At 38.2% G+C, this 27,745-nt stretch overlaps 1 protein-coding gene across 5 annotated transcripts; it reads right to left on the bottom strand.

The window, feature by feature from the left end:
• Nucleotides 1–240: 240 nt before the first annotated feature.
• On the bottom strand, nt 241–25,009 carry LOC141907402 (PIH1 domain-containing protein 2-like). 5 transcript variants are annotated; one of them, XR_012619483.1, is made up of 6 exons: nt 24,963–25,009; nt 17,132–17,317; nt 12,521–12,650; nt 9,277–9,857; nt 2,807–3,053; nt 241–2,729 (listed from the first exon to the last, which is right to left on the bottom strand). XR_012619483.1 is itself a non-coding variant. In XM_074797028.1 (6 exons), the coding sequence occupies exons 2-5, from the start codon at nt 17,300–17,302 to the stop codon at nt 8,144–8,146; spliced, it is 900 nt and encodes a 299-aa protein (XP_074653129.1). In that variant the 5' UTR covers nt 17,303–17,317; nt 24,963–25,009; the 3' UTR covers nt 2,937–3,053; nt 8,105–8,143. The 5 variants fall into 5 exon arrangements, 4 of the variants coding, with proteins under 4 accessions (XP_074653127.1, XP_074653129.1, XP_074653128.1 ...); XM_074797028.1 differs by lacking the exon at nt 241–2,729 and adding an exon at nt 8,105–8,161 and having other exon boundaries at nt 2,937–3,053; XM_074797029.1 differs by lacking the exons at nt 241–2,729; nt 2,807–3,053 and adding exons at nt 6,224–6,750; nt 8,105–8,161.
• Between the last annotated feature and the right edge of the window lie 2,736 nt (nt 25,010–27,745).

Here is a 27,745-nt window from a genome sequence, read left to right as displayed (position 1 = left end):
ATCCGTTATCTTTAATTTTTGAGCAACTGGCGCCTAGTATTTACCTACATCAAATACTGGAAAACTTGGCGCATTTAGATTAAAAGCAATTAGCTTCATAAGCACATCATACGGCTCGCATTTGAACTATATGAACGGTCCCTTAATGCAACCAACCAAGGACAAAGGTTAAGTAACGAAAATCAAAATTTTTTAATTCAATTAATAAATTAAATTTATTATATATATAATTTACACATCATTTTACACTCCCTTTGTTGATATCATTCATCATTATCACTTCAAATATTCGATAAATTACAGTACATAAACTAAACACATTTCAAAAATCAGACAACCTTTTAGAGTAAAGAGTCATTGGCACTTAGATCATATCAAAGCACACGTACGCATTTTAACACAAGGAACCATCCACTGCCTTAAGAAAATGGTACCGGTAAATGCTTTAGCTATTTTCAAATCACTTGTACATTATTTGTACTGAGTACGGTTCCAGCTGGCGAAATTCTGCGAAAATCATTAAGCTAAAATTCATCTCTTTTAGTCGTCCATGTTTTCATCAAATTTAGAAAAAAAAATAAATTTTTTGTTCTCTCAGTCTTGACTTTCAATCGACTTGCCAAGTTTGTTTATTTTTCATTTTGCCCATCATTTGAATCAAATTCACTCGTTTTAATTCTTTTCTGCATTCCTTCCAAGGTTTTATGGGGAAAATACTGAAAATGTTTAGTTATCTTCCCTTATATAATCGCGGCTGGCTGATCAGTGAATTTAAGATATTTTCATTTTCTTCAAGACACAAATTGACTCGAAAAGCATTTATTGTTTTATTAAGTTGTTTTCTATAAAGACATTTTATATTTTATTCTATAAAGACATTTCCTGTTTTATTGAAAGCTGCCTTTCATAATAAATGGACCAATGTCCACATGGTTAAAGACAGATATGTTTGAAATTGGCAAGTAGTGGATGAGGATCGAAGCCTACTACAACAGAGGATTCCCCGTATGGAATAGAAAATCGATAGAAAGTAATAGTATCTGAGTGCAGTTTCTGTATAAATTCACTCATGACTGGTGGAATGCATTTTCCATTAAGAAAATCCCTCACGCGCTTTCAAGAAAAAAAATCCACTTGTTCGGCAGGCTAGAGACGTTTTGCGACATGCCGATCCGCTCTCAGTCAGTCTAAACCACGTATTGCTAGGTTTTTGATGAAGTGCCCCCTGATATACCGCCCACTTCGGTGCAGAACGATTTTCAATCATAATTCTAATAAAACATCATAATAAGTACAAATTTACTTTATCGGCAACAATTGGACAACATATAATACACCGATACTGTTGTTTTGTAAATAACCTCTAAATGTCCTTTACCTTACCCCCCCCCCCCCCCCATGTGAACATCTATGTTCGACCAAAGGGACTACATGTAGGCCTATGATAGGTCGCAATTATTTCCAATTATTGATTCATACCTTCTGGCAAAATCCAAACAACAATTAACGAAATTCTTAATATGGACTTTCCTAAATTTACATGAGCATGTTTAATCAGCACAGATCAAAATTACATTGGTACTCTAGATTAGAGATTATAGTATAACAATATAAGTAGAACAAATTAAAAATAGTTAAAAACTATTGGATTGAATTCAAATGCTGAGAGAAGACCAACTTTTCACAGATACATGTAATTAGATGAAAAATAAGGAAGCCGAAAATATCGAGAAAAAAACGTTTCGAATTTTGAATGGAAATGCATAGGCCTACCTATCTTCGGCATGAAGTGTTTAGGCAGAATTTCAGAGAATCCGTACTCCAAGTAATCAAAAAAGCCTAAGATGTCCCCCCTCGATTGAATCCAGAAGTTTTCAGGAAAATTTGTCTATTGATACGATCTCCATCACACACAACAGCATGGACGATTCATCATGAATTTCTATACACTGTGTACGAGTTTGTTAGACAGTTTATTTTCGTAAATTGAACAATTTCCAAGTTCCCAATTTTACTGCCCTTCCATAAAATCAACTACTTTTACCGCCAGCCGCGACGAACCCTGGCAGTTGAATCATTTGCAGTTTCCAGGAAAACTTTAACTAGGCCACGCGCGACGCACGTTTTTCATATACATGCAGAGATCAATACATCATATAGCAGAGTATATTTGTCTACCACGTGTGTGAAGCATGAATTTACGTAAAAGGGCATGTGTTCTTCCGAAAGGAAATGTAGTTCCAACAACAAATTAATAACTAAATTGATAAATAAGCAACGGATTCCGAAAAAATTCAATTGGGTTAGAACTTTTATTACTGCATTGAATGTTTTAAAAGTTCCGAAGAGAAACTAAGCCTTGTTCGGAAGTTATTTTGTACCAAAGGAAGAAAGTTTCAAAGCGAAGGTCCATAAACAGGGCTCTGTACTTTGTACGTATTGGTCCAAAGAATATCCATACCAATCTTGGAATTGATCTGGGATAAGATCCTAGGAGCAATTTGAAGAAATAGAAGCTCCAACCCTAAGGGTGCCTCTGAGGGAACAATCTTAATATGGCTCTGTAGCTTTGTAGGTCTTGGTCCATACCAAATGTGGAATTGATCTGGTTAAACCTGTAGGACTAGTAGCTATTTGAAGAAAAAGTAGACAGCGCCCGAACGAACGGATTGACGACTACAGCTAAGCCCCTTACCCATCAGCTCTGCTGATCTTCGGTCACGGCGGAGCTAAAAAGTGATTGCCCACACTTAACAATTACAATGATGAATGCGTTATGTTATGGGCTCAAACTGCAAATTGATACCTGCACAAAATCTAAGTGTAGATCCGAAACTGGAATCAGCAATAACTGTTCATTTTCAGTTTTTCTCTGCCATGTGTCAGTTATTTCTAGGCTCTCAGCTCCAAACTCATTGCTTTTCTTGAGGTAGAGTAACTGTAAGCAGCGACCTCTTTGGGTTATATCTTGCACTAGCCGCAGTATCATCGACAATAGAGGGCAGTTTCAAATACAGATCAAACTTGTCCGGAACTTGTAATGAAAGATCATCCTGAAAATAGTGTCAAGCAACACATAGCATAAAAGATAGCTTAATCCATTGGAAGAATGCTGTTGGTCCCACATGTCATTAGTCCCTCATCTCATTGGTTCCTCAATTTGTTTCATGTGTCATTCGTCCCACGTGTTATTAGTCCCACATCGCATTGGTCCCACAATCAACCAAGCCCATGGATCCCAGTAGATTTTGTAGGCGGTAAGTACTTCTGAAACAGCAAATTTATCACAATAAATCGAACATAGTGTATAAAATATTTGCGTGATTTGATAAAGTTAACAAAAAACAGGTGTGACAATACCATTTCAGTATGGCCCTGGTGGGGTTACGCAACTACGAGTACGGCGCCTGGAATGGGTCCAGTACGCATGCAGTACATGACCACATTTAGTCCAGTACCCTATTTCTCAGCACGCAGGACAATTCTACAGTACCAGTACATACAAAAAGTACACAGCTACCGGTATTGCAATTTGCATCCTGCTTATATACTTCGACTAAAAATAATTATACAGTCTACCTCGGATGTAACGAAGTTAGATTTTCCATAGATTCACTTTTATCGTATATTATTTTCCAGGTCCAAATTTTTTCCTTCTATTAGGCCATAAAAAACCTCGAACAGGGATCATAAAGGAGGATAAAAGAAATATAGGAATTAAAAACTTATGTCCAGGAAGCGAGCACCAAAGGCGCAAAGCCACTAAAGGGGGGTCTTAGGGCCCTCCCCCAGAAAATTGTGTAAATTTGGGGTGCTCTAGACGCAGTGGGCCATAGAAATACACAAAACCACCGTTTACAGAGCTGCCAGTTGGTTGCGCCATCTATGACTGTACATGTATTTTCTGTTGGTTTCGAGTCCCATAAATATTTTGGCTAAAAAAGTATACTTAGCTACTCCGCAGCGGCCGGGTTTTTGTAAATTTTGTAAATTCCTATAAAATTTTATTATCAGTTTATTTCTATAGCTGCCGGGTCTGATATTGTTAGCCTGATCATGAAAAAAGAGTACTGTACAGGGTAGACAGGCGGCCGGCCGGGTCAACTTTTAAACTCAGCAGTGGAAAAACAAGGTACCATTTTTAAAGCCTAGCTTTCGGAACATTTAATCAGTCCTTCGTACAATAAATTATCAGTGTTTCTTGGTGGATAGGGTCTTATTGCCAAAAGTTCTTGGTGAAATGCTATATCAATCATCCGTTAGAAATTTATCATACCATGTTGTGTGAGGCGCCCCGACGATTCATGTCCGAGGAAAAGAAGGCACCCACTATATCATTAATTCGTAATTTGACTGTAATAATTTGACAAACTGATATTTATTCACTTTAATTCTAGAATTACAAAAAGCAGAGCTTACACTGCTATTTCACATAGACAAACACTTTAAAGTCGTAGAGTCCATGTCATCTATACACGTGTCTAAAGTTAGCCCCTTAGTACGATAACCACACTCAAACGTGGTGAATGGATAAAAAGATTAAAACCCACTATCTACAGATTAAAAGAATTAAAAATCAAGAATTTATTTATTCGAACAATCTAAAATATATAATAAACACGACTTTACGATCTCACCCTAGAGATCATCGTCTTACTTCTGTCTTTTAGCTGAAACTTTTTCGGCGAGTAATTCCAGATGCCTCTTCCGTTCGCCACGGTTTTGGGCGACACTGTTGGCAGCTAAGTGAGCCTCCCTCGATTTCCTTCATGATTCTATCACATGTTCCCGACATTTCTTCGTTGAAAGTTTTCGATGGCTTTCCTGGACTCTGCCAATTTCTTTTCTGTCAGCTCAGCCTTGTAACATCCAGCAGAATTTTGGATGTTTCTCACCAAATTTTCATCTACAGGGTCGTACATGACGTCATTGCCTGTGAAAATGTTGAACAGCAGGTTTGTTTAGTGGGTATTTGAAAGTCTGGATAGCATTGATGGTTTCTATATTCAATCTCGTTGTCAGAGTATTCAGAAGATCACCAAGAATGCTGAAGCTACTTTCTACAACCGGGCAACTCAAGCACGATAAAATCGCGAAAATCATTCGATAGAGATGTTCATATTTTTGGATTGAATTTACCTCCGTCCACCATTGATCAATTCTGACATAATTGCCATCAGTATCGGTTGCAGGTGGCAACGTTTTGTTGGCACAGTACTGATGAACCTGCATGTTATACGTATCAAGTTCTTGTGGCGCAATTACATTTGTCACTAATTTTGGCAGCTTTTTCATTTCGGCCAATGTGACCTTTGAACCATGACATCTAGGGTCAATCGTGTATATTGCTCGTAGCAATTCATTGTTGATAGACATTTTTTGGTCAAGTGTTTTGCTGTTTCTTTGTATGCTCGTTTAGCACAAAGGTAGAAACCACCTGCCAGATCCTTATTTCCCGCTAGTACTGATTTCGCAGTTTCACCAAAGAAAATCAATTTATTGCTCAAAATATTTGCATCAATGTCTATTTCTAGAAGTTTTGCATCTACTTTCGGTATTGCAGATGGCAGATGGGTCAACAAATAGCGCGAGAAACTAACGGTATAATGCAACCTGTTCGTCATTGAGCAGACCTACCATTGGTTCGGTCTTCTGAAACATAAGCACGTATCGCTTCATTAAGGGTAGCACAAAGAGATAAAAGTTAATGTACAGTTTCAGCCTAAAATAAAAATGATTTATAAGAAAGATTACAATACTTTGCTACCAAAAGTTACCTGTTTAAAAGGCCTATATTACTAAAAGACGTGAATAACAACACGCTGTGAAAATATAAATCATGACGATCTTTTCCGCGGAGCTGTGAAGCAAAATATCATAATCTTAAATAATATCTAGCATGACCTGTTTATCTGCACAAAAAGCTTATCGGTGATGCAGCTCTCCTAGCTCGCCCATCAGCAGTAAGTCGTTTATACTTTCCAGCAGTGATGTAAATTCCTTATTGTTTTTCGATCATTTTCTGAGATACCACAGCAACACAAATCGCTAAGTAGTTGACATGCATGTTGACTGGAAAAAAACCAAAATACAGTAGACCGTAGATGTTGAGCTTTCTTTGCAAATCGCATGCCGCATCGTGTACCGACAACCACCTCGTCTGGACATAACGTTTCTGGGTTGTGTGTAATTCATACCAAAAATTCTAGCTACAGTTGTTCTAGCTACATTTTTCGATATCCTTCGAGTACTTAATGTCACAACAAATGTCCGAAATTAATTTTTCAACAAACCAATCATATTCTGAGTATATTTTTTGGCAGCATTGTGGACATGATGAAGGCTATCTCCGTCTATGTCCAATAGGTGTGGGGCAAATTGGATCGCACTCGTGTTTCGAATCCAGTCTTACTCCCATGCATAACACTGCAACTGTCAAGAAGAATTGACATCAGATGATGTGATGATAAATGGCGATCGTTGAAAACTTCAACAACTGCTTTGTATACAGATTCGGAATCAACTGTTATCATGTTTTTGGATGCTAAATGTTTAACAACGGCCTGCTTTTCAATCTTGCTGTAATACGAAACCAAAATAGTCAAAATTTTCTTGTTTGATTTACTCGTAGCCTCATCTACGTTCAGTGAGAAGAAACAGTCACCAAATTCGCCTTCTATCGATTGATCTAGTGTCTTAGCCAATCCAAAGCGCATTTTGTATGACGCTGTCGAAGCACTCCTTGAGATGCTGTAAAGATGTAATCATTTCTTCTATAAGTGATAAAATCTGCAGCAATCACTAGTGCAGAGGGGGTATTTTGCATAAAATATGCCCAATCATGCGTGTTCAGACCCCATTTCAATAGATGACGTCACTAACACACTGCATTAAACGACTGATGATAATCTGTTTTAGTAGTAAAAGCATCAAACTAACTGGTGTTGTGCAATGAATTCGCCATATATCGTTAAAGTTAAGAAACAAGTCAACCTTACCACAGGGGCGGATACAGGATTTTATAAAGGGGGGTGGCTGAAAAATTTTTTTTGAAAAATGAAGTGCTTAGAGGCTCTCAGAAGCATTCTAAAACTCCTCTCGGTGGCAAATGAAAAAAACATTTGGGCGGCCAGAAAAATAAGATAACACTCGTTCTGGGCCATTCTCAAACCCACAATTACACAGTGAGACAATATTATACCATGTATTACTAGTATAATGTACACATCAAAATACGGGCAATTCCGAGCACTTAGAGCGATCTCGAACCCATGAACGACTATTATATTTTGGAAGGTAATGGCTAGTTCCAATGTGGTACATCCTCATTTGATGACATTCAGCATCTCATGCATTACGGGTCGAGCCCTGAATTATTGCAGTAAAAATGCGCCGATGAATGCTCACTAAAAATCATCACCAAGTAGTGTATAATATCCGAAAGCGTTCGCCACACACACGCAGCAACAGTAAGTAGACCTATATACGTTACTACTGTTGCTGTGCGTGCGTGTCTGCAACCGATCGATAAAATACATACAAACTCATCGTAGTACAAATGTACATACAAAATCACTGTGTTGCAATGAATATGCATTGAAATGCGATACTTTTACGTGACGATAAGTAAAACAGGCACTGAACGCTTTTACGGTTCACCTGATTACCGATCGCGCCGGACCAATTGAGTGAGATCATCACCCCCCCCATACTTTTACATCATTTTTGGACTATTTGGAAAATTGATATTTTTCAATACTGAAATCCGCGGGAAACCGCGGATCCGCGGGGAATTCTCATCTCTGAAGAAAATATAGGTGTTTAAAAATTTTTTTTGGGGGGTGGCTAGCCACCTCGTGCACCCCCCCTGTATCCGTCCCTGTACCAGTACGGTTTTGGCAGGCAAGTGATGGGAGATATCGAACGTACCAGTACGTTTTTGACAGGCAATGAGTTAAATCTGATGTAAACACCAACCAGATGTTTTTGGCGGGATTTCGGAGGGGATACATGGTCCAAGTCAATTGACACCATCTCCGTGAAAAGCGCTATACATGCAGTAATAAAACACAACTGAATGATGATTCATCATGAATATACATACCGGTAGTAGTGGGTTTTCCCCAATGACTCAAATAGACACCTACTGCACAACATAGGTCTCCAAGGATAAAAAAAGATAGATACGATTTATAAAGCATGCAGTAGACATCGTCACGCTATTATCAAAATTTCCATCATTACAAAAAACAATCATAAATCTACAGATTTGCCACCTTTTCGAAATTCAAGGCCCTGAAATCAATTTTCAAGACCAAAGTGCTGAATTCGAGGCCTTTCAACGAATTTCCTTTTGACAATTCAAGGCTATTCAAGGATTTCAAGGCCCACTACGAACCCTGTTCATGTAAATATAATAAGAATTATAGGACCTATTGGCTGTATCATGCTAGGGAGAAAATCAAGATGTCTACACTAGAGACCATATCGGAAGCACGATGACATCCATTTTTGATAGTGGTGAAGATCTTACCTGCCCCAATCCTCATAACACGTAAATCCACCAAGAATTGCAACTCTATCGTGCTAACATGATAATTCAAAATTGCCAACCTGTGGCCCTATTTGATGGCCAATTGCTTTCATTCTCAATAGGGGCGAACATCTCATCTTCCTAAACCTGGTAGGCTAACTAAATTTCAGAAAATCCACACACTAACCAGAAATTGAGGATAGCTGTCCTGGCGGCCATATTTAATGACCGATTACCTCTATTTTGAATAAGGGTGGGACATCTCACCTGCCCAAATTCTGAGTTTCATGAAAATCAATCTAGAATTATAGGCTGTGGTGCTAACAAAAAATTCAAGATGGCTGCCGTGGCATTCAGCACCCGTGGTGGCCACATGGAATATCATGTGACCTTGAAACTTTCCACTAACTACATATCTGCAACGCATTTTCATTATCAAATCTGCTTCATTTAGAAGTTGATCTGACATCAGCTTTCTCATGTATAAAGTGCACAACTACATGCACAACTACATATCCAGACAAACATGTGTAAAGTTGCAAGAAGAGAGTAGTTAAAGAGATCTTCAGACAAGATTGTGTCAACGGATGGACGATGGACGCCAGACGACCTGACTCCAGTATACCCCCCTACACTTTGTAGCAATAGGTATAATAATCATAATAGACTTATCATAATCTGTTCGAGAATCGAGAACGCTTTTTCAATGAATCACAATATCTATGATCTTATCGTTATTTTACCTCGGATATTTCTAATTCACATTCTTTCACAGACTTCACTCCTGGTAGATGTATTTCGATGACCAACCCTTGATCCCCTCTTGCCACAGTATGATTAGGCTGCCTAACTATTATCTCGGTCGCTGATAACTCTTCAATCAAATTATTATTTTGCTGAGCTGGAGTCGTCACATTGGGTGTCAAATTTATTCCATTTTCCTCATTATTTCCCCTCTGTGACTTATTTGTACTTTCTGGTACGACAATATTTCCAAGCTGACTCATGACTGAATCTGTATCTAACGATCTCAAGGGCGAAAAAGAGTTTTTTAGTTCAGTCATATCGTCTTTGATCAGGCGACCATGAGCTTTTTTCAGGGCAGTCATTAATGACTGTTGCAGCCGCTCGATGGGGCCTTTATGTGTAATTTTTTGTGTGAATATTTGATATTTTACTGAGATTTTTATGCCGCTATGCATCGCCTCGAGGAATGCGAACATTAATTTGACAACAGCCTCCCGGCCTGCAGAGTCACTCGATTCTAGTCCATAATCTTCTAAAACTTTGGGATTTAACGCAACAGCGACCACTTTACATTTCCCTAAAATTAGAGGAAACTAAGTTGGTTTTCATAGACAAGTGACCGTTTAATTCAATCGAAAAATAAAACCTACAATCAAAGAAAAATATTAGAGGATTTTGACACTTCACCTCAAATGCTATGAGCCATTTCAACTAGAGCCCCATGGGCCATGCAAAGTCTAAAGACGTATAACCGGATAATTATAATCTAAAATTCTATCTAATCAGAAGAACTCATTCTTGGCATTTCAGGTCCCACTTTCCAGCCTTGCCTTTACCCTTTTAGGACTGATCTCGCCACATTGCATGAGACCAACACCCACAAATCTCAAATGGGATTCCCACTTTCTGTACCAAGCAGTTTCTTTTCATTGCAAGCTATTTGGAACGCTGTAAAAGGACTTATTACTCCCATTTTGAGCCTATTTGCATTGGGTTTTGAGCGCAACAGTATCACATCACTGTAGGAAGGTGGTATAAATAAATAACTAGGATTATTTCGGTTGAGAGGAAAAAAGAAAGGCAATAGGAAACAATCATTTCAACAACAGATTCCAAGTTGGCCCCTTAGAGAAGCGTACACCTAGAGGGGTAAGTGACCCCTCCCCAAACCCAACACACACCCAAAAATGTTGGTTATGGTTGACCTAGATAAAAACAAGAAGAAAAACATATTCTGAACATTCAGATAAATTGCTAAAAAAATTCTATTCATCCAAAGGAATTGCATTCATATTTCCACTTTCAACATTGAGGATGTTTTGCGATAAGTTTATTCTTAAGAACGCTAACATCACATCACAAGGTCGAGTCACCTATTTGGTCAGGACTCAACGTCATTCAATATTAAATTTCTACCGTTCCAACACCACTGCATCGCTGTTCATTTCAGTACACTCAGGTCACCTAAGATCTGTTCCTGATCTGATCACTGTTGTAGGAAATAGAACACGTCTGATGGCCCAATGACTGGTCTAATCAGTCTAAAGGCTGGCTTATGTCGACAAGCAACACGACGCCTACCGACGCAACTGGGTTTATCGCCGATTAGCGGCAACTAGCGGCCTACGAGAGGCCGCTAGTTGCTGCTCTATCGGTTCGACATAAGCCGGCTTGTGACGGCAACCCGACGCCTATCGACTTGTCGCAAGCCGTATCCGGCTAGTTGCCCATGTTCTACTCCGGCCTACGGTAGGCGGACAGTTGCTTTCGATCGCAGCCGAAATAAGCTCATCTGCAACGCGACGTAACTGAGCGCAGGGGTTCCAGCCAATGAGTGACCGCATATACATAGTACAAATTATCACCGCTAGTTAGCGTCATTCGTAATTAGTCATAATCTTTCAAATATAAGTAGTTCAAAACGTAAACCAAACCTTCAGCACGGCAGAGGACTGGACCGAAGATCTAAAAACGAAATTGGTAGAATTATGGTGTGAGCGGCAATCTTTATATGATGTCGCTAGCACGTTGTATTCAAAACAGAATCAGAGAGATCAAAGTCTTAAAGAAATAGCTTTCTAATAGAAATATATTTCCTAATAATTCAAATTTATTCTCAAAATGCTTATCACGTGACCATTTGAGCCGTTGCAGTTGCTAGTAATCGCAACCGACATAAACAGGGATGCAACTGGGAGGATCTCATATCCCGCTAGTCGGCCTCAGTTGCTGTGAATCGGAGCGCAGTCGACATAAGCTGGGCTGCGATGGCGGTTGCTCTCAGTTGCTTCGGTAGGAGTCGGTAGGCGTCGCGTTGCTTGTCGACATAAGCCAGCCTTAATCTAACTGAAGTATACGTAATCCATGTCACAAAAATTCTCCGACTGAAAAATTGGCGACTGGTTGTCAATTCGTTATGAGCCAGCACTCAGATAGGATAATATGCGACCTGTTTTGAGCTTCAGACATGATGTGGCGCCAATCTAGCCACGAATGAATCGCAACGATGGAGGGCATAATGTGAGTTTATCATGCAAATTAGGATAGCATAGCATTCATCCGCATATAAGTATGTATATAAATATATATGTAAATGAAATAAGACACAAACTACTGCACATTTTCATCAGTATAAATATGTGAATGCGCAAAGTATTCGAAATCCAAATACATTCAAAAAGATTTACTTCTTATAAATATTCATTGCCTCTTTCGTTTTAGAAATCAACAATAGTATACTCAACGTACACTTGCTACTGATGTCATTGTTTCTAACGATTTGAAAATGGCTCTTAGAATTTGAAGTGAAATGTCAATACCCTCTTACAGTGTTTCTCTGTGGGTTACCTTCAATTAGATAAAACTCAATTGGCAATTGGTGATATTGTCAAAGGGGGTTTAATAAGGTAGCTATATGAGCAAAGCTTTGTCTACAAGAAGGGGAGAGGGGTTTACACTATCACACAATGCCATCTGGTTTGAATCCCTGTGAGCGTGGGTGGGTCTGCAAAGGCAGCAGTTTAAACAGCTGCAGAGTCTCAGGATGAGAGCTGGTTTGAATCCATGCAAGAGAGGTACTAAGACAGGGATTTCTACAGAAGCTTTTGATGTCATCTGGGTTGAATCTCTCCAAGGGAGGATGGGTCTACCACAGAAGGTAGAGTCCCACATTATAGGCCTACCATCAGATTCCTTCAAGTGATGGCGTGTCTAGATCAAAGGAGGTTGATGTTTACAAACCTGATCGCAAATTATCTTCTAGATCTTCAAAATCTCCCCCGCAAATAGGAATTGGATCTTCATCTGATTTGGGTTCAGGAACTCGATGCCAGCTGCATACATTTATAAAAAGTTTCATCTTTTCGGGCTCCTGAAATTGGTTCAAAATTTAAATAAAACTAAGATTCCATGCCCACTTGAAATGCACCGTACCTTATTAGTAACAAATTACTCAAGTCTGTCATTAATGAAATATCAAAGCCACATTTTCAACTGCAGCTTACTGAGGTTGATTTGAATCTTTCCAAAATTGCTTATGTCATACCTATTTTCAATATATCTAGTGACTATCAGCCTATTTTTGTTCTCCCTTCAATATTCAAAGTATCGGAAAAGCTTGGCTATAATCGTTTACATGACTTCATTGAGAAACTAGGGGTCCAGGGACACCATGTCAGGGATGAAAACGGCCCATATTGAAAAAGTCGGAAAATATTTATCTTAAAAAAAAAAGAATTTTTTTGGGGAACAAAAATCAGTAACTTTTAGCCAAAAAACTTACTTCTTTTTGGTCAAAATGTTAATAGTTTGGGCCTGAATTAGAGCCGCTTTTTGAATGAGACGCCATATTGGTTTCTCCGACTCCACAGTTGTGCTAAAAACTGCCGAAAACCGTCTTAAGGAGCACTCCTAACTACGGAGCGCTCCGATGTGACGCCCGCGATTTAGGTGATTAAAGCGATTGAGGTGATTTACACTGTTCTCAGGAATAAAGAAAAGGTCGGAAATCCGTCTATGGTCGGAAGATTTTCTTCCCTGCCATGTCCACTTGGGAAGTGGTTTGAAATGCTCAACAAACAGAAAATTTCAATATTCAATGCCCCTGGTAAACATAAGATAGCTATTACCTTATAACTCACCACAATCTAAGAAAATGTCACTAGCTACAATTTTGCATTTGATTGTTGTTACAAAAATGCCTAGAGGCAATACAATATGAAAATAAATGTAGGCCTACTAAGTTATTCAGCTATTCAACGCCTCCCGGTGTCAATTTTTAAAAACTAATGACCTTGAAACTCACCACAATCATAGAACATCTGACAAGCTACAATTTTGCAATAGGTACAAATATAAATAGGGAAATTGTATATAATTCATTATTCAACTCCTCCCGGTGGCGAGAATAAAAAGCCGAATACACGTGAGGAGATGAATACTATGACAATGATAGGATTCATCAAATATCAAGACTATAAGTTAAAACCTGCAGGTATTTTCCTCAAAAAACCTTTTTCTATCTAGAAATGAGGACTGATAACACTTGGTGGATTTACATGTTATGAGGATTGGGGCGTGTAAGATCTTCACCACTATCAAAAATGGATGTCATCGTGCTACCGATATGGTCTCCGATGGTGGCTACCGATTGCGTCACACTTGACTGATCAAAGAATGTGTCTGATATGCTTAAGAGCCCCTCTCAATGTATATCATCCCATTTCAATGAAAAATGGCCAACCATTCGGGAGCTACAGGTCACGGAATTGAGGACAAAACTGACCTTTATATGTACAAAAAAGGTCACACGACTCCGTCTTCTGTCTGATCGAGCCAATTTTTGTTATGTCGATGCAGCATGGGGAGATACAAACATATGTCAAAGATGAAGATAATTGATCAAAGAGTTCCCCTTGAAAATTTTAAAAATATGTAAAAAGTGCTGATTTTGGCAAATAACAATTGGCTGTCAGTCGGCCATCATGATTTTGATCCAGCCAGAAGATGTATATAGGATAGATACGTGTATGTGACACGAAAATTTAACTTCTAAACTAGAGCATTATGGCGTCTGAGGCATTCCCCTATTATGGTTTACGAACTATCTAAATGATCGCTACCAATCTGTAAAATACGATATAAAACCATTTATCCAGCAGGAAGTTATATCTACAAGTGTAACAAAAGGGTCCATACTCGGACCACTACTTTTCTTACTTTGTATCAAAGAATGTCTAGAATCTATTCTGTTAGCGGATGATAGTATCTTTTTTGCGATTGATAAGAATCCCTAAAACTTAGAAATTACCCTCAATACAGAGCTTTATGAATTACGTCAATAGTTCAAACAGACTATCAGTCAATGTGAGCAACACCCAGGAAGAAAGACATTCTAAATATTTGGATGGATATATGAAAGCTGTGGGTACTGGAGTGTGTAATGGGTAGTGTAGTAAGATCTGTGTGCATTTGTGGCCAGCATACAGATCACATTGTTCATTGGGGTTTGGTCCAGGACTCGCGAGATTTTCAACAACACGGAAGTAACGTGTAATAAATGATGACTCGAATTGCATGACTACCTACCACCCCTCATTATTGTTGGAAAACTAAACGTTCGGCACTGACTAAAAATTAGTAATAACATTTTAGAAATGGCCAGAATTTTAACTTAGGTTCTATCTCATTTTTATTTTACAATTGCAATTGGTATATTTTTTTTTTAAACGGCCGTTAAGGCTTCATGTTTTGTCTGCAATTCATTGCAAATAGTTACGCAACTACGCACATTTCAGTGTTTTTGGCAGCTGTACACTCAATCGGCACCGTTCGTGACTAGCTTCACTGCGGAATTATCATTAATTAACATCGCCATATCACATCATCAACTTATATTGTGCCTTAAAACCCTAACAGCCGAAATAATTGAAATGCACACATGATTTCTATCATTGAAAATTGAGAGAGTGGCCATGTTTGTGTTTGCTGCTTCGCGTAAATCCCGCACGGTGGCGCACCCGCGCGGAGTGGGGCCGATACGTCCAGTTTATAATTATTGGTCCTAGGTCTCAAATCAATATGAATCTCTATCTTGATAATAAACTAGGCCTAATTGAACGTGTCAACGGTGTAAAATTCATAAGTATAGATTTTATTGTAGATTGTCATGGTAAGAACATATTTTGTACATACAAAGTAAAGTCGCTAAAGGAATCTCTAACAGACTAGAGCGGTTTTTTTCCTCCACGGAACTATTGAAAAATATGTATTTCTGTTTCTGCATAATAGGGAGCGTTTATTGATGGCTGGAAAAGTGATAAAGCGACTCCAACTAGTAGCGCTGAACAGTTGATGGTGCGAATAATACTAGTCGCTCCGGCTACTACGGCACTGACAATCCCTTAAGGCTCTTTTGAGCCTAACAATGTTATTTTGTGTAAACTAGACCTAATATAACCTGAAAGTTATACATTAGGGACCATCTTCAAGTTCGTTTGTTAAACTTTGACTGATTTTGTTGTTATGAAAATAAAGATTGCAGGCGCAACATGGAAACTATTTAATATTTTCAAAGAAATATTTTTCATATGAAAAAATATTCAAATAAAATTCATATGATGTCACATATCAGAGGGTGGCTGAATGTATGGCCGCGGAAGCTAAAATACTGGTGCAGTAAGAAATCGGCGTATTAGATTGTTTTAAATCCTGGAATTTACCACGACAATATTCAGACCTCGACCTATACCTATAGTTTGTTGCTTAGTATTTTCAGGTCACAAGAAATTACAATTTATTACAAATTCTATCAAACAGAAAACAGCGCTCATCTTCTGCTGATGAAATGTCAAACGCGCCAGCAAGCAGCGTTACAGTATCACTATAGTAGTGTATACTGTACGCGCATGTGTTTGTGTGTGCAACAGTCTAATCTATTGATTTCCGTGCGCACATGGAGGCCTTGTGTAAGTGAATGTTCGCTTACACTTCAATGTCAATCAAATCAATCACCGGGTATTAAAATGAAACAATACTTATGGCAGATAATAATTACATTCTCACCAGTAATGAGCATTTGAAATTCGCACGTATACGACACCTTGTCCAATGAAACTTTCGCCATTCTATGGCTTCCCATGATTATTTTAGTAGCGCCGGAATTCCCCTAAATCCCAAAAACAGCCAATCACATTCCCTCGTAGAGACAACGCCCCCCAATCGAGGTCATTGCAATTTTATACGCAGAGCTAAGAATTTTCCCGCCAAAAACTGTTTTTCGTAGAATTTTAACAATGTTGACCATGTCATCGACGGAGGTTCACCATGTCTTCAATCGCATCGATTATACGTCGTTTAAGCCGAGAACCAATGAAATAAATGCTCACATAAAAAAACGTACCGCGATTTTACATGAATTGGCTCAATGCCAACTTCATATCGCTGACAAAGGTAAACCAAAAAGTTAATAAACCACCTCTGACTGTCTAATCATTTAAAAGCTTTGCCTTCACATCGAACTATTTCCGCCTTATCACAGGTGCACTCTGCCGCCGTGATTCGTCCATAAAAATTGTCGACATTTTAATTTTTGTCACATTTTAGAAATACATACACCCTTATTTTCATTTTCACGGGTATTTTCTTATAAACCCCATTTTTTTAATTATCTCGGGGATTTCCACCCGTGATTGGAATCAATTCTATAACCCTTTTCCCATGAAATTAAGAACTTGGGTGCTTCCCACATGTTGAAGGAAGTGGTCCGCCCGGGGCTTCATTTTACTGGAACTGGGTGCAACAATCTTTTTTTACATGCAACTGCTAACTCTGCAAAGGGCAGTAATACAATACCTGTAGATGAGTTTGAAGACACATATGTGGATTAGGAGGCTGCATGTATAACCGGCCTTCAGTTATTTTTTTGTCAATGAATTTTGAATAGGCTTGAGGATCATTGTCAGCCATATCATCTAACATCAACCAAATCTTCTGGGCTTGACTCATTAATCCTTCTTCGACCATTCTTACTGAAATTATCTGCAACAAGAAAATAATTTTTAAAGAACTTTTGAAAAAACAAGGGGTCCATGAACCTTCAGATTTTGGAAAGGAAATTGGAAGTTCCAGACAATTTAGTAAACAAGAAACGAAATTCTTAATATGAACATTCCTAAATTTACATGATGGTGTATGTTTAATCCATTATCACAATCAAACATCTGTAAATATACTCAATGTCAACACGCGGTGTTTCCATTAATCGTTTTAGCTGTCAGGTCGTTAATAATAACATCAGGATCTCAACCAACTTAGACCAAAGTCCAAAACAGGGTTCATAGCAGCTCTAAGAGTATGGTAAAAATGAGCACGCGAAAGCACTTTTATCCACAGTAAACACTTTTTACAGGAAATTCAGGCTAGAAATTTTGAATTTCACTGCTATTCACTGTCCATCTTATGAAAAATTCACTTTCAATTGGTTGGAGCAGGCCTACTGATTTTACCAGCAACTATGGGTCCAGGGACACCATCCCCACTTGGGAAGTGGTTTCAAATGCTCAACAATCTAACAATTTCAATACATAACGCGCCCTAGTGACCATATACAACCATATATAACCAATGACCTTGAAACCTACCACAATCATAGAGCATGTCAGCAGCTATGATTTTGTAATTGATTGTGATAACAAAATATGCCTCGTTACCAATTTAATATTGAAATACTAAGTTTTTCTACTATTCAACACCCCTGGTGACCATATAGGCCTTCAAATCCCAATGACCTTAAAACTCACCACAATCGTAGTACATGTCATTAAATACAACTTTGCAATTGACCATGGTAACAAAATATGCCTAGGTACCAATCTAATAAGGAAATACTAAGTTATTCTACTATTTAACGCCCCCTGGTGACCATATAGAATAACTTATGTCCTTAAAACTCACCAAAATCATGGAAGATGTCATGAGCTACAACTTTGCAATTGATTGTGGTAACAAAATATGCATAGGTACAAATAGCCTACAATAGGCCCCCTATAGAAATACTAAGTTATTGTATTATTCAACGCCCCCTGGTGGCCACATAAAAAACCAATGACCTTGAAACTCACCAAAATCATAGAACACGTTATGGGCTACAACTTTCCAATTGAATATAGTAACACAATATGCTTAGGTATCAATTTAATGCGGAAAAACTTTTTCCCACCTACGAATGAGTACTGATGACACCAAGATGGCCGCCAATTGCTTCATAGGCCTAATTGGCTGATCAAAAATACCTGTCTCAGGTATAAAACATCCCTTTCCAAAGAATACCCATCACAAATTGCAATGAGAATTGGCAAACCAGTAGGAAGCTACAGGACCTAGAATTCTGGCCAAAATTGACATTTTTGGCCACTAAAAAGGTCATAGGACGGCCATCTTGTGTCAGATGTCCCAATTTTCTTATGCTGCAGTGTTTTCAATAAGAGCCAGGTCCCAGGTCCGTCTGTTGTTTGTTAAGGACCCGCCTGTTTTTCAAACCAGCTTTTGTTTCAGGGACTGTGACATAGGGGGGACCCTCCTGTTTTTCTAAGGGACCTGGCTTGTTAATTTCTTATTGAAAACACTGTGCTGATGGGCCCTTGGGGTATTCAAATATATATAATGACCAAGGAAATTGATCGATGCGTCTTCAAAATTTCCCTCAAAAATGTGTAAAATGAGCTGATTTTGGTGAACAACTATGGCTGCCAGTCGGCCACCTTGAACTGACAGGGCCAGTTTTTTGGGCTGAAGATGTGTCTAGGGTAGTTACATGTGTAACTCAAATATCAAGACATTACAATGAAGCATCTTCAAAACTTCGCAAAACAACTGGATTCAGTCTATGGATGGACGGACAGACGACCGATGAAAGGTGAACGCAATAGCCCGCTGGGACTAATGTCCCATATGGGCTAAAAACGATAATCTGTTAATCCAATGTCTATAGTATATATAAAATAACAAGGGGGCTAACGACGCTCACAAACTACTCAACTTCAGTCACTTACTATTTCGTTATTTCTCATCCAATTTCAATAATCCAAGCATGATATGAAAGCTAATAGCTTCCTGCTTCTAACGAAACCGATCCTGTTAATTTCCAATGAATAGTTCGTAAATTATAGGCCTATGTCTTTGAACACAAAATTAAGGCCGAAATCGCCTGGACCGAAAATGCTACGATGCCGGTTTTTGCCGATTTCGAAATTTAAAACGTTGAGTTCGACGCGAAATCCTTCACCGATTTTGATGAATGAGGGCTTCAAATGCACAAAACATTCTATATTTTCTAAATATTGCGGTTGTTTCATTATTCCATACCATCTTCCAACTTCACGAACTCCATGCGCGATCTCAAAATGGTGACTGTCATTTCCCACACTGCTTAGCGCAATGCCGAACCGAAATGAATTCTATTTCCAATTTATTTTGCGTATAGGAGCCTATATTTACATGAAATTCAGAATCTATTATAACTTGATCGTGTTTATTCTAACTTTAATAAGATACAACATTATTTGAATTGTTACGAAATAAAATTCACTGCGGATTTATTGCTAGTTCAAGTTCAAGGTCACCATCTTGAGATCGCGTGTCGAGTGCGTGAATTGACATAAAATCGGAAAATTCGCCTTTGCAAAGCTGGAAGATCATATGAATTAACGAAACAACTGCAATAGCTAGAAAATATAGAATTTATTGCACATTTGAAGATTTCGCGTCGAACTCAACGTTTGAAATTTCAAAATCGACAAGGTCTAACTGCAGTTTGGGTCAATATGTCTCCATGCCTACCAACTGAAGTTTGGTACGTAGGCATGGAAACATATTGTTAAACTTTCAAATCATGGAGTCACTTCTCTTCATTTAGGCCTAACCTCTTTCAGTGAAGACTTTTTGGATATCCTTCAATACAGTTTCTAATGGATTAAAAAATGAACTTAAGGACGACTGCCTGTCCATTCTGGTCCCATTAAGACCTTCATCAGGTATGTACTACCAAAAATTAGCGAGCTAGGCCACGCAGAATGCTCTCAAGTCAGGTTGAAATAGACATTAGTCTAAAACAGTGTCTGTGGTAGGCCAACATTAGTTTCACCTGTCTGTGGTTTAGTTTCACGATCGGATATTTTCACAAACCATGTTGGTATTAGTCTAGTACCTAGCCCTTGTTCCTCAAACAAGGTCTAGGGCGAAAGTGCTCATATAAGGTTAATTTTCGTCCCTCCTTTTGAGGGATGAGGCTTTGAGCGTCTATTTCACCACTTAAAAAACCATCAACTTACCTCAAACAGACTGTTCTGTAATCAGATGGAAGTTAACTATTGTTTGTGCATAAATTTGTAATCCTAAGTAGCTTTTGACGATCGTAGTAGCTCAAAACTTTTGACTAGTCGCCTCAAAAAACAGATATTACTCTTGTTTCAAATTCTTAAGGTTAAAATTGACCAAAATTTATGCGTTTTATCAACAAAAAATAACATTTAGAGTGATTTCAGAGAGACATATTGAATTTTCACATTTTATTAATTTAGTCCGTATTGGAAATCCCGATAGTGGCAATCAATTCAATTCAAATCAAATCAATAAATTCTCCGGTTCGCAATTTAAATCAACAAAGATTTTATTATAAAAAACGTTTTCAAAGTCAACAAGGTAGGCCTAACTAATTTATCTATTTAAGTACAAAGGTTTGATTTGACACTAAAATCAGTTGTTGCATTGCAATTAACAGGAGTTAACCTCTAGGCCTATATGATACTTAGCGACAGACGTTTGTAGGGAACCGTAACAAATTACGGTCAAAACGTCCCCGTGCCAAAACGTCCTCCGGTCAAAACGTCCTCGATCGGAAACGTCCTCGGTCAAAACGTCCTCGTCTGTATTATGTCCTCTCCGCACACAATCAGCGGTGGTAGAGAGGGCGGCATCTTACAATAGTCACCTTTAGGAACCTGATGTTTAAAAAAATCTGCGGTCTTTGAGTAAATTTCCAATTTCTTCTGACTTGACTGGTTTTCGTCAAATCTGCGAAATGGTGTTTTTAGAGCTAAAAAGTAAAAATTTTTTCCAAACCCAGTGAATATTTTTTGGTTTTTCTGTAGTATATTCCTTATATTTTTGCCGTTTGATGACAGTTTTTTGATTGGTAGTTCTATTTTCTAGTAATTATCGTCGGAATACAGAGAAACGGGTGATTTTCGCACATTTTTGAATAATGATAATAACGACAAAATTTTGATTTTACTAATGATATTCTAATAATAACTGTTAGAAGATGTTACGGCTTCAGAAATAGATAAATCCAATGATAAATGAAATGGAATCCTGTTAAATTCATAATGAATTTTTGATTTTACACATAGGCCTACGTGTGCCTGCCAGATATTTCGAAAAATCAGTTTTGAAATCAGTCATCAAATTCGACTAATTGTTCAATTTACTTATCAAACATTCAAAGAACTATAATCATTTTGCTAATACGTATTTCTATCATGTAGGCCTACTGGTTTTTATATTTGATTCGAAATCCCCTGTCCAATCATTGCAAAACGGCCCGTGACGATGAACGATAAAAACCCTGGAGTATAGTACAACTATAGCCTATATAGATTTTTGCGAAGATTTTTAGAGATTTTTTTTCTCTTTTGCAGGGTGACACCAAATCAAAACCATGTCATTGTTTGACATTTTTAAATGAAACCCTGTTGTTATCTTTCTAACCGCATTCGATTATTATATTGGACATTTTATCTGGGGGTATTCGTTGTGGGTTTTAAGCGCAAATCTGAGCTTTGATTTAAACTTTCTTGGAAATTAAATGGTCCTAAAAAGGACCGTTTGATATGATTGGGTTTGGTGAGGCTGGAATCAATCAACAACAGGACCATTTAGCCTATGTGTGAACATTCACGGAGCAGTTGTTTTGCGCTAATATCTCCTTCCGTATACTTTTCCCATATCTTGAAGACTTTTCCCTGAATCTGTCTATATTTCTTTCTTTGTATTCTTTTCAGTTTGCTGTCGGACACAAACTTCACTTGAAGATTGACCATTAATGCTTCTTCGTGTAGTAGTGTAACCAGCAGATAGGCTGTTTTTCTTTGCTTGGCGGTTGAGTTTAGCGTGCCATCCTTCGGTATCATTGTTCGTCCTTATCGACTGGTTGAATACACTCCACTTGCTCGGTTCCCAGATATTACCACGTATCCATGTTTCATCCATGTCATTAACCAGTTCTTGGATCTGTGGTGTTGTAGCTTTTCCCTTTAGACGATTAAAAAGAGGTGTGATATGCTCGGCTGGAAGGTAGGGCAATGCCATGAGTTGCCGAAGGTACTTGTAGCCAGTCGTAGCTTTTGGCGGTGTCTGTTTGCAGCTCGAGCTAGATTTTAAACCTATCATCGGTATCGGTTTGCTGGTTGTGGTGAGACCTTGTTCTTGGATGACTTTATTTGTGATTCCAACGGCTGACGTAAAGATATCACTCTTTGCCACTTCTTTTATTGTTGCTTTGACTTTAGTTGCCCGGCTTGCACCCAGTGTGGCCTCATGAGAGTGCAGTTGTGGACCGCGGGTGTAAGATTGACCATGCTGTCGAACAGTAGCCTTACACCAAACATTCTTATTTCTGACATTACATGTCCATACTTTATTTCCATTGGCGCGGTGAGTTTAAACAGTATAACTGTAGCCATGAGTATCGAGAAGGCGTTCTTTCCCTTTCTGTGAGCCTTTGGTCACCACTTCGTATTGGATATCTTGTTTTTCATCAATACCGGTAGCGTTTTCGAGGGGGTGTTATCTTCCAGGGATGGTTCATCCATAGCACGATCATGAGGTAGGCCTATCTCAAATGGTCCCAGTTCTATTGAGTCTTCTTGGATATTTTCCATGGCTTCATCTTCTCGGATAATTGGGATAGGCCTATGCGAGACGGCTCTCTCTCTCTGGTATTTCCATCTGGACTACGGGTAAAATCGACAATCGCGTGCTTTCAGCATTTGGCTCGATCACAGTGCTATTTTCTCGACACCAGATGCATTTCTAATTTACTTCGAGCGTGCCCCTCACAGCCATTCTATAGTCGTCTCTACTGACCCCACTTTTGCAGATTCGGTGTTGCCATAAATTACAGGATTCGCACAGCAGTGCTTCTTGTCTTGGGCAAACAAGTTTTCAGCAATCTATACAAAAATCGCTATTTCCAGCCATCATCTTGTTTGGTTTTGTTGAAAGTCGGTCGATTTTATCGCTATCGTTGTAGTATCGTTGTGTTGCAGTTGAACAGTGTCCAACCAATGAATGGTGAGACCCCAGAGCAAACGGTATTTATACAATCTTGCCCCAAGCTGATTTTGGCTCACTAATTACAAATGCAATTTGCTCAATAATAATTCATTTTCACCCACACAATTTACAATTTATTTGTAATTAATTAGGCCTACCTTGCTCACTCATAATTTATTTGTACTTAAATTATGGTTTCTAAATTATGATTTATTAGTTATTAATTACTTCATCGCTCACTCATAATTTATTTGTAGGCCTACTTGAATGTTGATTTATTTGGTATACCTTGCTCACTCATAATGTATTTGCACCCAAATTATAATTTATTTGGAATTCATTACCTTGCTATCTCATAATTTATTTAAAAGTTTTTCCCTTCTCAATTAAGTTTTCTACTCCAATTGGATGTCACTCTCCCTAAATAGCTAAGCTTGAATCATCATTAAACACATAAACTTAAAGTATATTCAATATCTCTTCAAAGTGATATTCATCACATGAAAATTAAAAGAACGTATCTGAAAATATTCTTAAGCATAATTAAAGTATATGTAGGCCTATGTGTTTTCCATCTCCATAAGCTATTAAGATTGATCTCTAACAATTGTAACTTTGTATCTCGATTTCGTTCCTTCAGATTAAAACACACTTGGCGGGGCTATTCAACCAGTATCATGATTCGAACGATCACCCATTCACGAATGCTGTTGTTTAATTACGAATGCCATGTAATCGTGTTTTAAACGCAGCGGTTTCATCGATCACAAATGTTATCGATGATTGGGCCTAGCTAAGGTTTTTGAATAACCTTCGTAGGCCTACAGGAAAAAATCATAATCAGAAAAATTATTGGCTCGGTAAGGCCACCTGAAACTTTCCATTTCAAGAGTTGCCGATATAAAGAACTCCAAGCCAGATGAGAGCGCCGATTGATTCATTCGCCACCTATCATCACAGATCATAGTAAAGCGTATAACTCAGTCGATTTAGCCTAACTAACAACAGTAGAAATTAACTATGCATTGAAGGAATTTATTTGTATGATTAAGTTATTCTGGCGAGAGTGAGGACGTTTTGACCAACGAAGTGAGGACTTTTTGACCGACGAAAACGAGGACGTTTTGACCTGGTATGCGAGGACGTTTTGACATGAGGACGTTTTGACCCGACACCACCGTAACAACGACTGGCATTCAACTATGTTGCCTATTGGTATAAGCCCATCCGATCATAAAAAGCTTATCACCATCGATTAGGTAACTAACTAGGCCTACATCAGACACTAAGGTGCTTGGTGAACTCTCCACATAAATTAGAGGACTATAATGGACCATTTGTTGACACTAACCTTTAGGCTAATACAATCAAGATAACTCCACCGCAATTTAGTTGATGCTATACCGTCTTTTGGCAAGCTAATGCCATACATTGAGAGTAGGTTCGAATCCCATATTATGCTTCGGGCACAATTCATACTTTGCGGCCACAGGGGTTTGGCGATGGGCTTGGATTTTATTTCCGGGTTGTTGATAATCTCGCGAGAATGGCGCTAAATATGAACTGCGAATAAATTCAAAATATCACGGAAATACCTTGTGTTTATATTGTTCATTTATCCGCTATGAAGTTTCGATAAACAACTGGTCGTTAAGGATCATTATCAGACGGTCGTCACGCTTTACTATGTAAAATCACGGTCCCAACTTTCTGGCTGAAAATTTAAGTACAGCGGAGGCCTGGCGTTTCATCCCTTGTGATTTTATATAGTAAAGCGTGACGACCGTCTGATAATGATCCTTAACGGCCAATTGTTTATCAGAACTTTATAGCGGATAAATAAACAATATAAACACAAGGTATTTCCGTGATATTTTGAATTTATTCGCAGTTCATGTTTAGCACCATTCTCGCGAGATTATCAACAACCCGGAAATAAAATCCAAGCCCATCGCCAAACCCCTGTGTTTGCGGCCTGCTTGCGGGTTTACAATCGTTTTTTATCAAACCCCCAAAGTAGATTCTTGGTTCTGGCCGTGGGGAATATAGGCCTACATGGAATTTAGAGGACCATAACTACCACGGCTGATCGAACCAAAATGAGAAGGACAGTAGTAGTAAAATACTTTTTCACGTTTGAAATTTATTTCATCAATCAGAAAAATGATCATTATGAGAATGCCGGTTTGCTAGCGTATCTATTTAACACGTATTGCTCGGGTGACTTTTACTACCAACGGGTGGCGCTGTGTGTAAATTTCACATGAATCAACGACTTTCGGCTATTAGCGGTACTTAAGACCACTTGAAAACATCATAGTCAATTACGGTAGTAGTGAAAATAAAAAGTTACAGTTCGGTGTACAGCACCATAGCACCCATATAATACCACATACATTTTATTCAGACTAAGGACTTAGTTAACACTGATCTTCATTTCCATTAATTAATGATCTGTTGAATTAATTAGTAATTCAGTCTTTCGGTGGTTCGCGATAAAATGCCTGCAAAATAAGAACCAACGAACCAGGGCTGACCACAAATTGCCCAACAGATAAATTTTCGGAAACGACACAATCATGTTTAGTATCAAATAACTCGTGGCGTGGACCTTGGTCTATCAACTGACCAATGCATGACCAGTACTGGCTATAGTAAATTATCTGTTTTGCAAACAATTAAGTTGTTTGGTGTCAAATAACTAGATATAATGTGGACATTAAACTAAAAATTGTTTAACTGACCAATGCTTGACCAGTACTGACCAGTTACCACTAACTAGAACCCACCATAAGTAATTTATATGTTTAGTAAAGCAATAAAATCGTGTTTGGGCGTCGAGCTACTAGATACGGTGCGGGCTATGATCTAACAACTATTTAACTGACCAATATTTTACCAATACTGACCTTAAAGTAATTTGTTTATTCTAGAAGCAACACAGTCGTGTTTGTTGTCAACTAATTAGAAATTGTGTGGGCTTTCATCTAACAACTATTCAAGTGACCAAATCTTGACCAATACTGACCACATAGCTATATTTATCTGTTTCGGGCACAACTTAGTCGTGTCTCGTATCAAATAATTTCATTCGGTCTGAACGTAAATATAACAACTCTTTTACCTGTACAAGCTACACCAGTACTGTCTAATTACCGGTTAAATGTTTTTAGAAATAACACGGGGTATTGCCTGAATCCTTCGTCAGTACTACTCTTATTAAATGTGTCGTTTTAAAAGTCTTGTCCAATTTTTATTGTAGGAAGCGAGCTAACTTTGAAATTTCCCACTAAATGCAAATGATTTTCACATCGGGTTTTGAACGAACAACGTTTCGATTTGTAATTGTAACGTGCGCATTTGAGCCTGTAACGTGCACATTTCACTAGTGTGAACGCGCGTATCGGTACCGTTATGCGAAACTTGTCAAACTTTTGCGTTCAAGACGTTTAAACTGAACACTAAAGGAGATATTATATCATATCATATCATATCATATCATATCATATATATGAATAATGAATAGATGGAAGATAATGTAGTAGTTTTGAATGTTTCGTAACTGCTGTCCACTGACCGCAGATCATCAAAGTTTCGCCTCATATGAAATATATATTCGTTATAAGGGATGTAGTAGTTCAGTGAGAATTCAAACTTATGGGTAATTTTAAGTGATTACAACGCTGACCAATAGAGAAAGCTGTATCACAACTAAAGTGCGACTTACGTATCTTATCGAAACATTGTAAACTACCGGAGAGTAAATGGGAGAACCCTGAATTCGAAACAATTCCACACTCGGAACGTTTACTTTGAAAACACAATTTGCAATTTGTCGACATCCATTATTTCTGCACCAAAAGCATGAAGTATATCATCTTTGCTCGTAAAAATTTGAAATTTTGAGGAAGATTTTTGGCCTCGTTAACCTGTGAACACGTCCTTCATATATTTTCTAAGACCGATCTTGATATAATGCTGAGAGTTTAGAGAAAATTATGGTAGGATGTAAACTTAGGCCGCTTCGTATCCGTGGAAGGTTGCTAATTATTGATCTTATACACAATAATCATAAGTACGTAACATGAGACTCCATAGAATATCGTTTTTCAATCATACGTACACAAATTATTG

Source organism: Tubulanus polymorphus, chromosome 6, assembly GCF_964204645.1.
Source record: "Tubulanus polymorphus chromosome 6, tnTubPoly1.2, whole genome shotgun sequence".
NCBI classification, from domain to species: Eukaryota; Metazoa; Nemertea; class Palaeonemertea; order Tubulaniformes; family Tubulanidae; genus Tubulanus; species Tubulanus polymorphus.
Note: the sequence above shows the minus strand (reverse complement) of the source record. Positions and strands in the feature narration are given on the sequence as shown.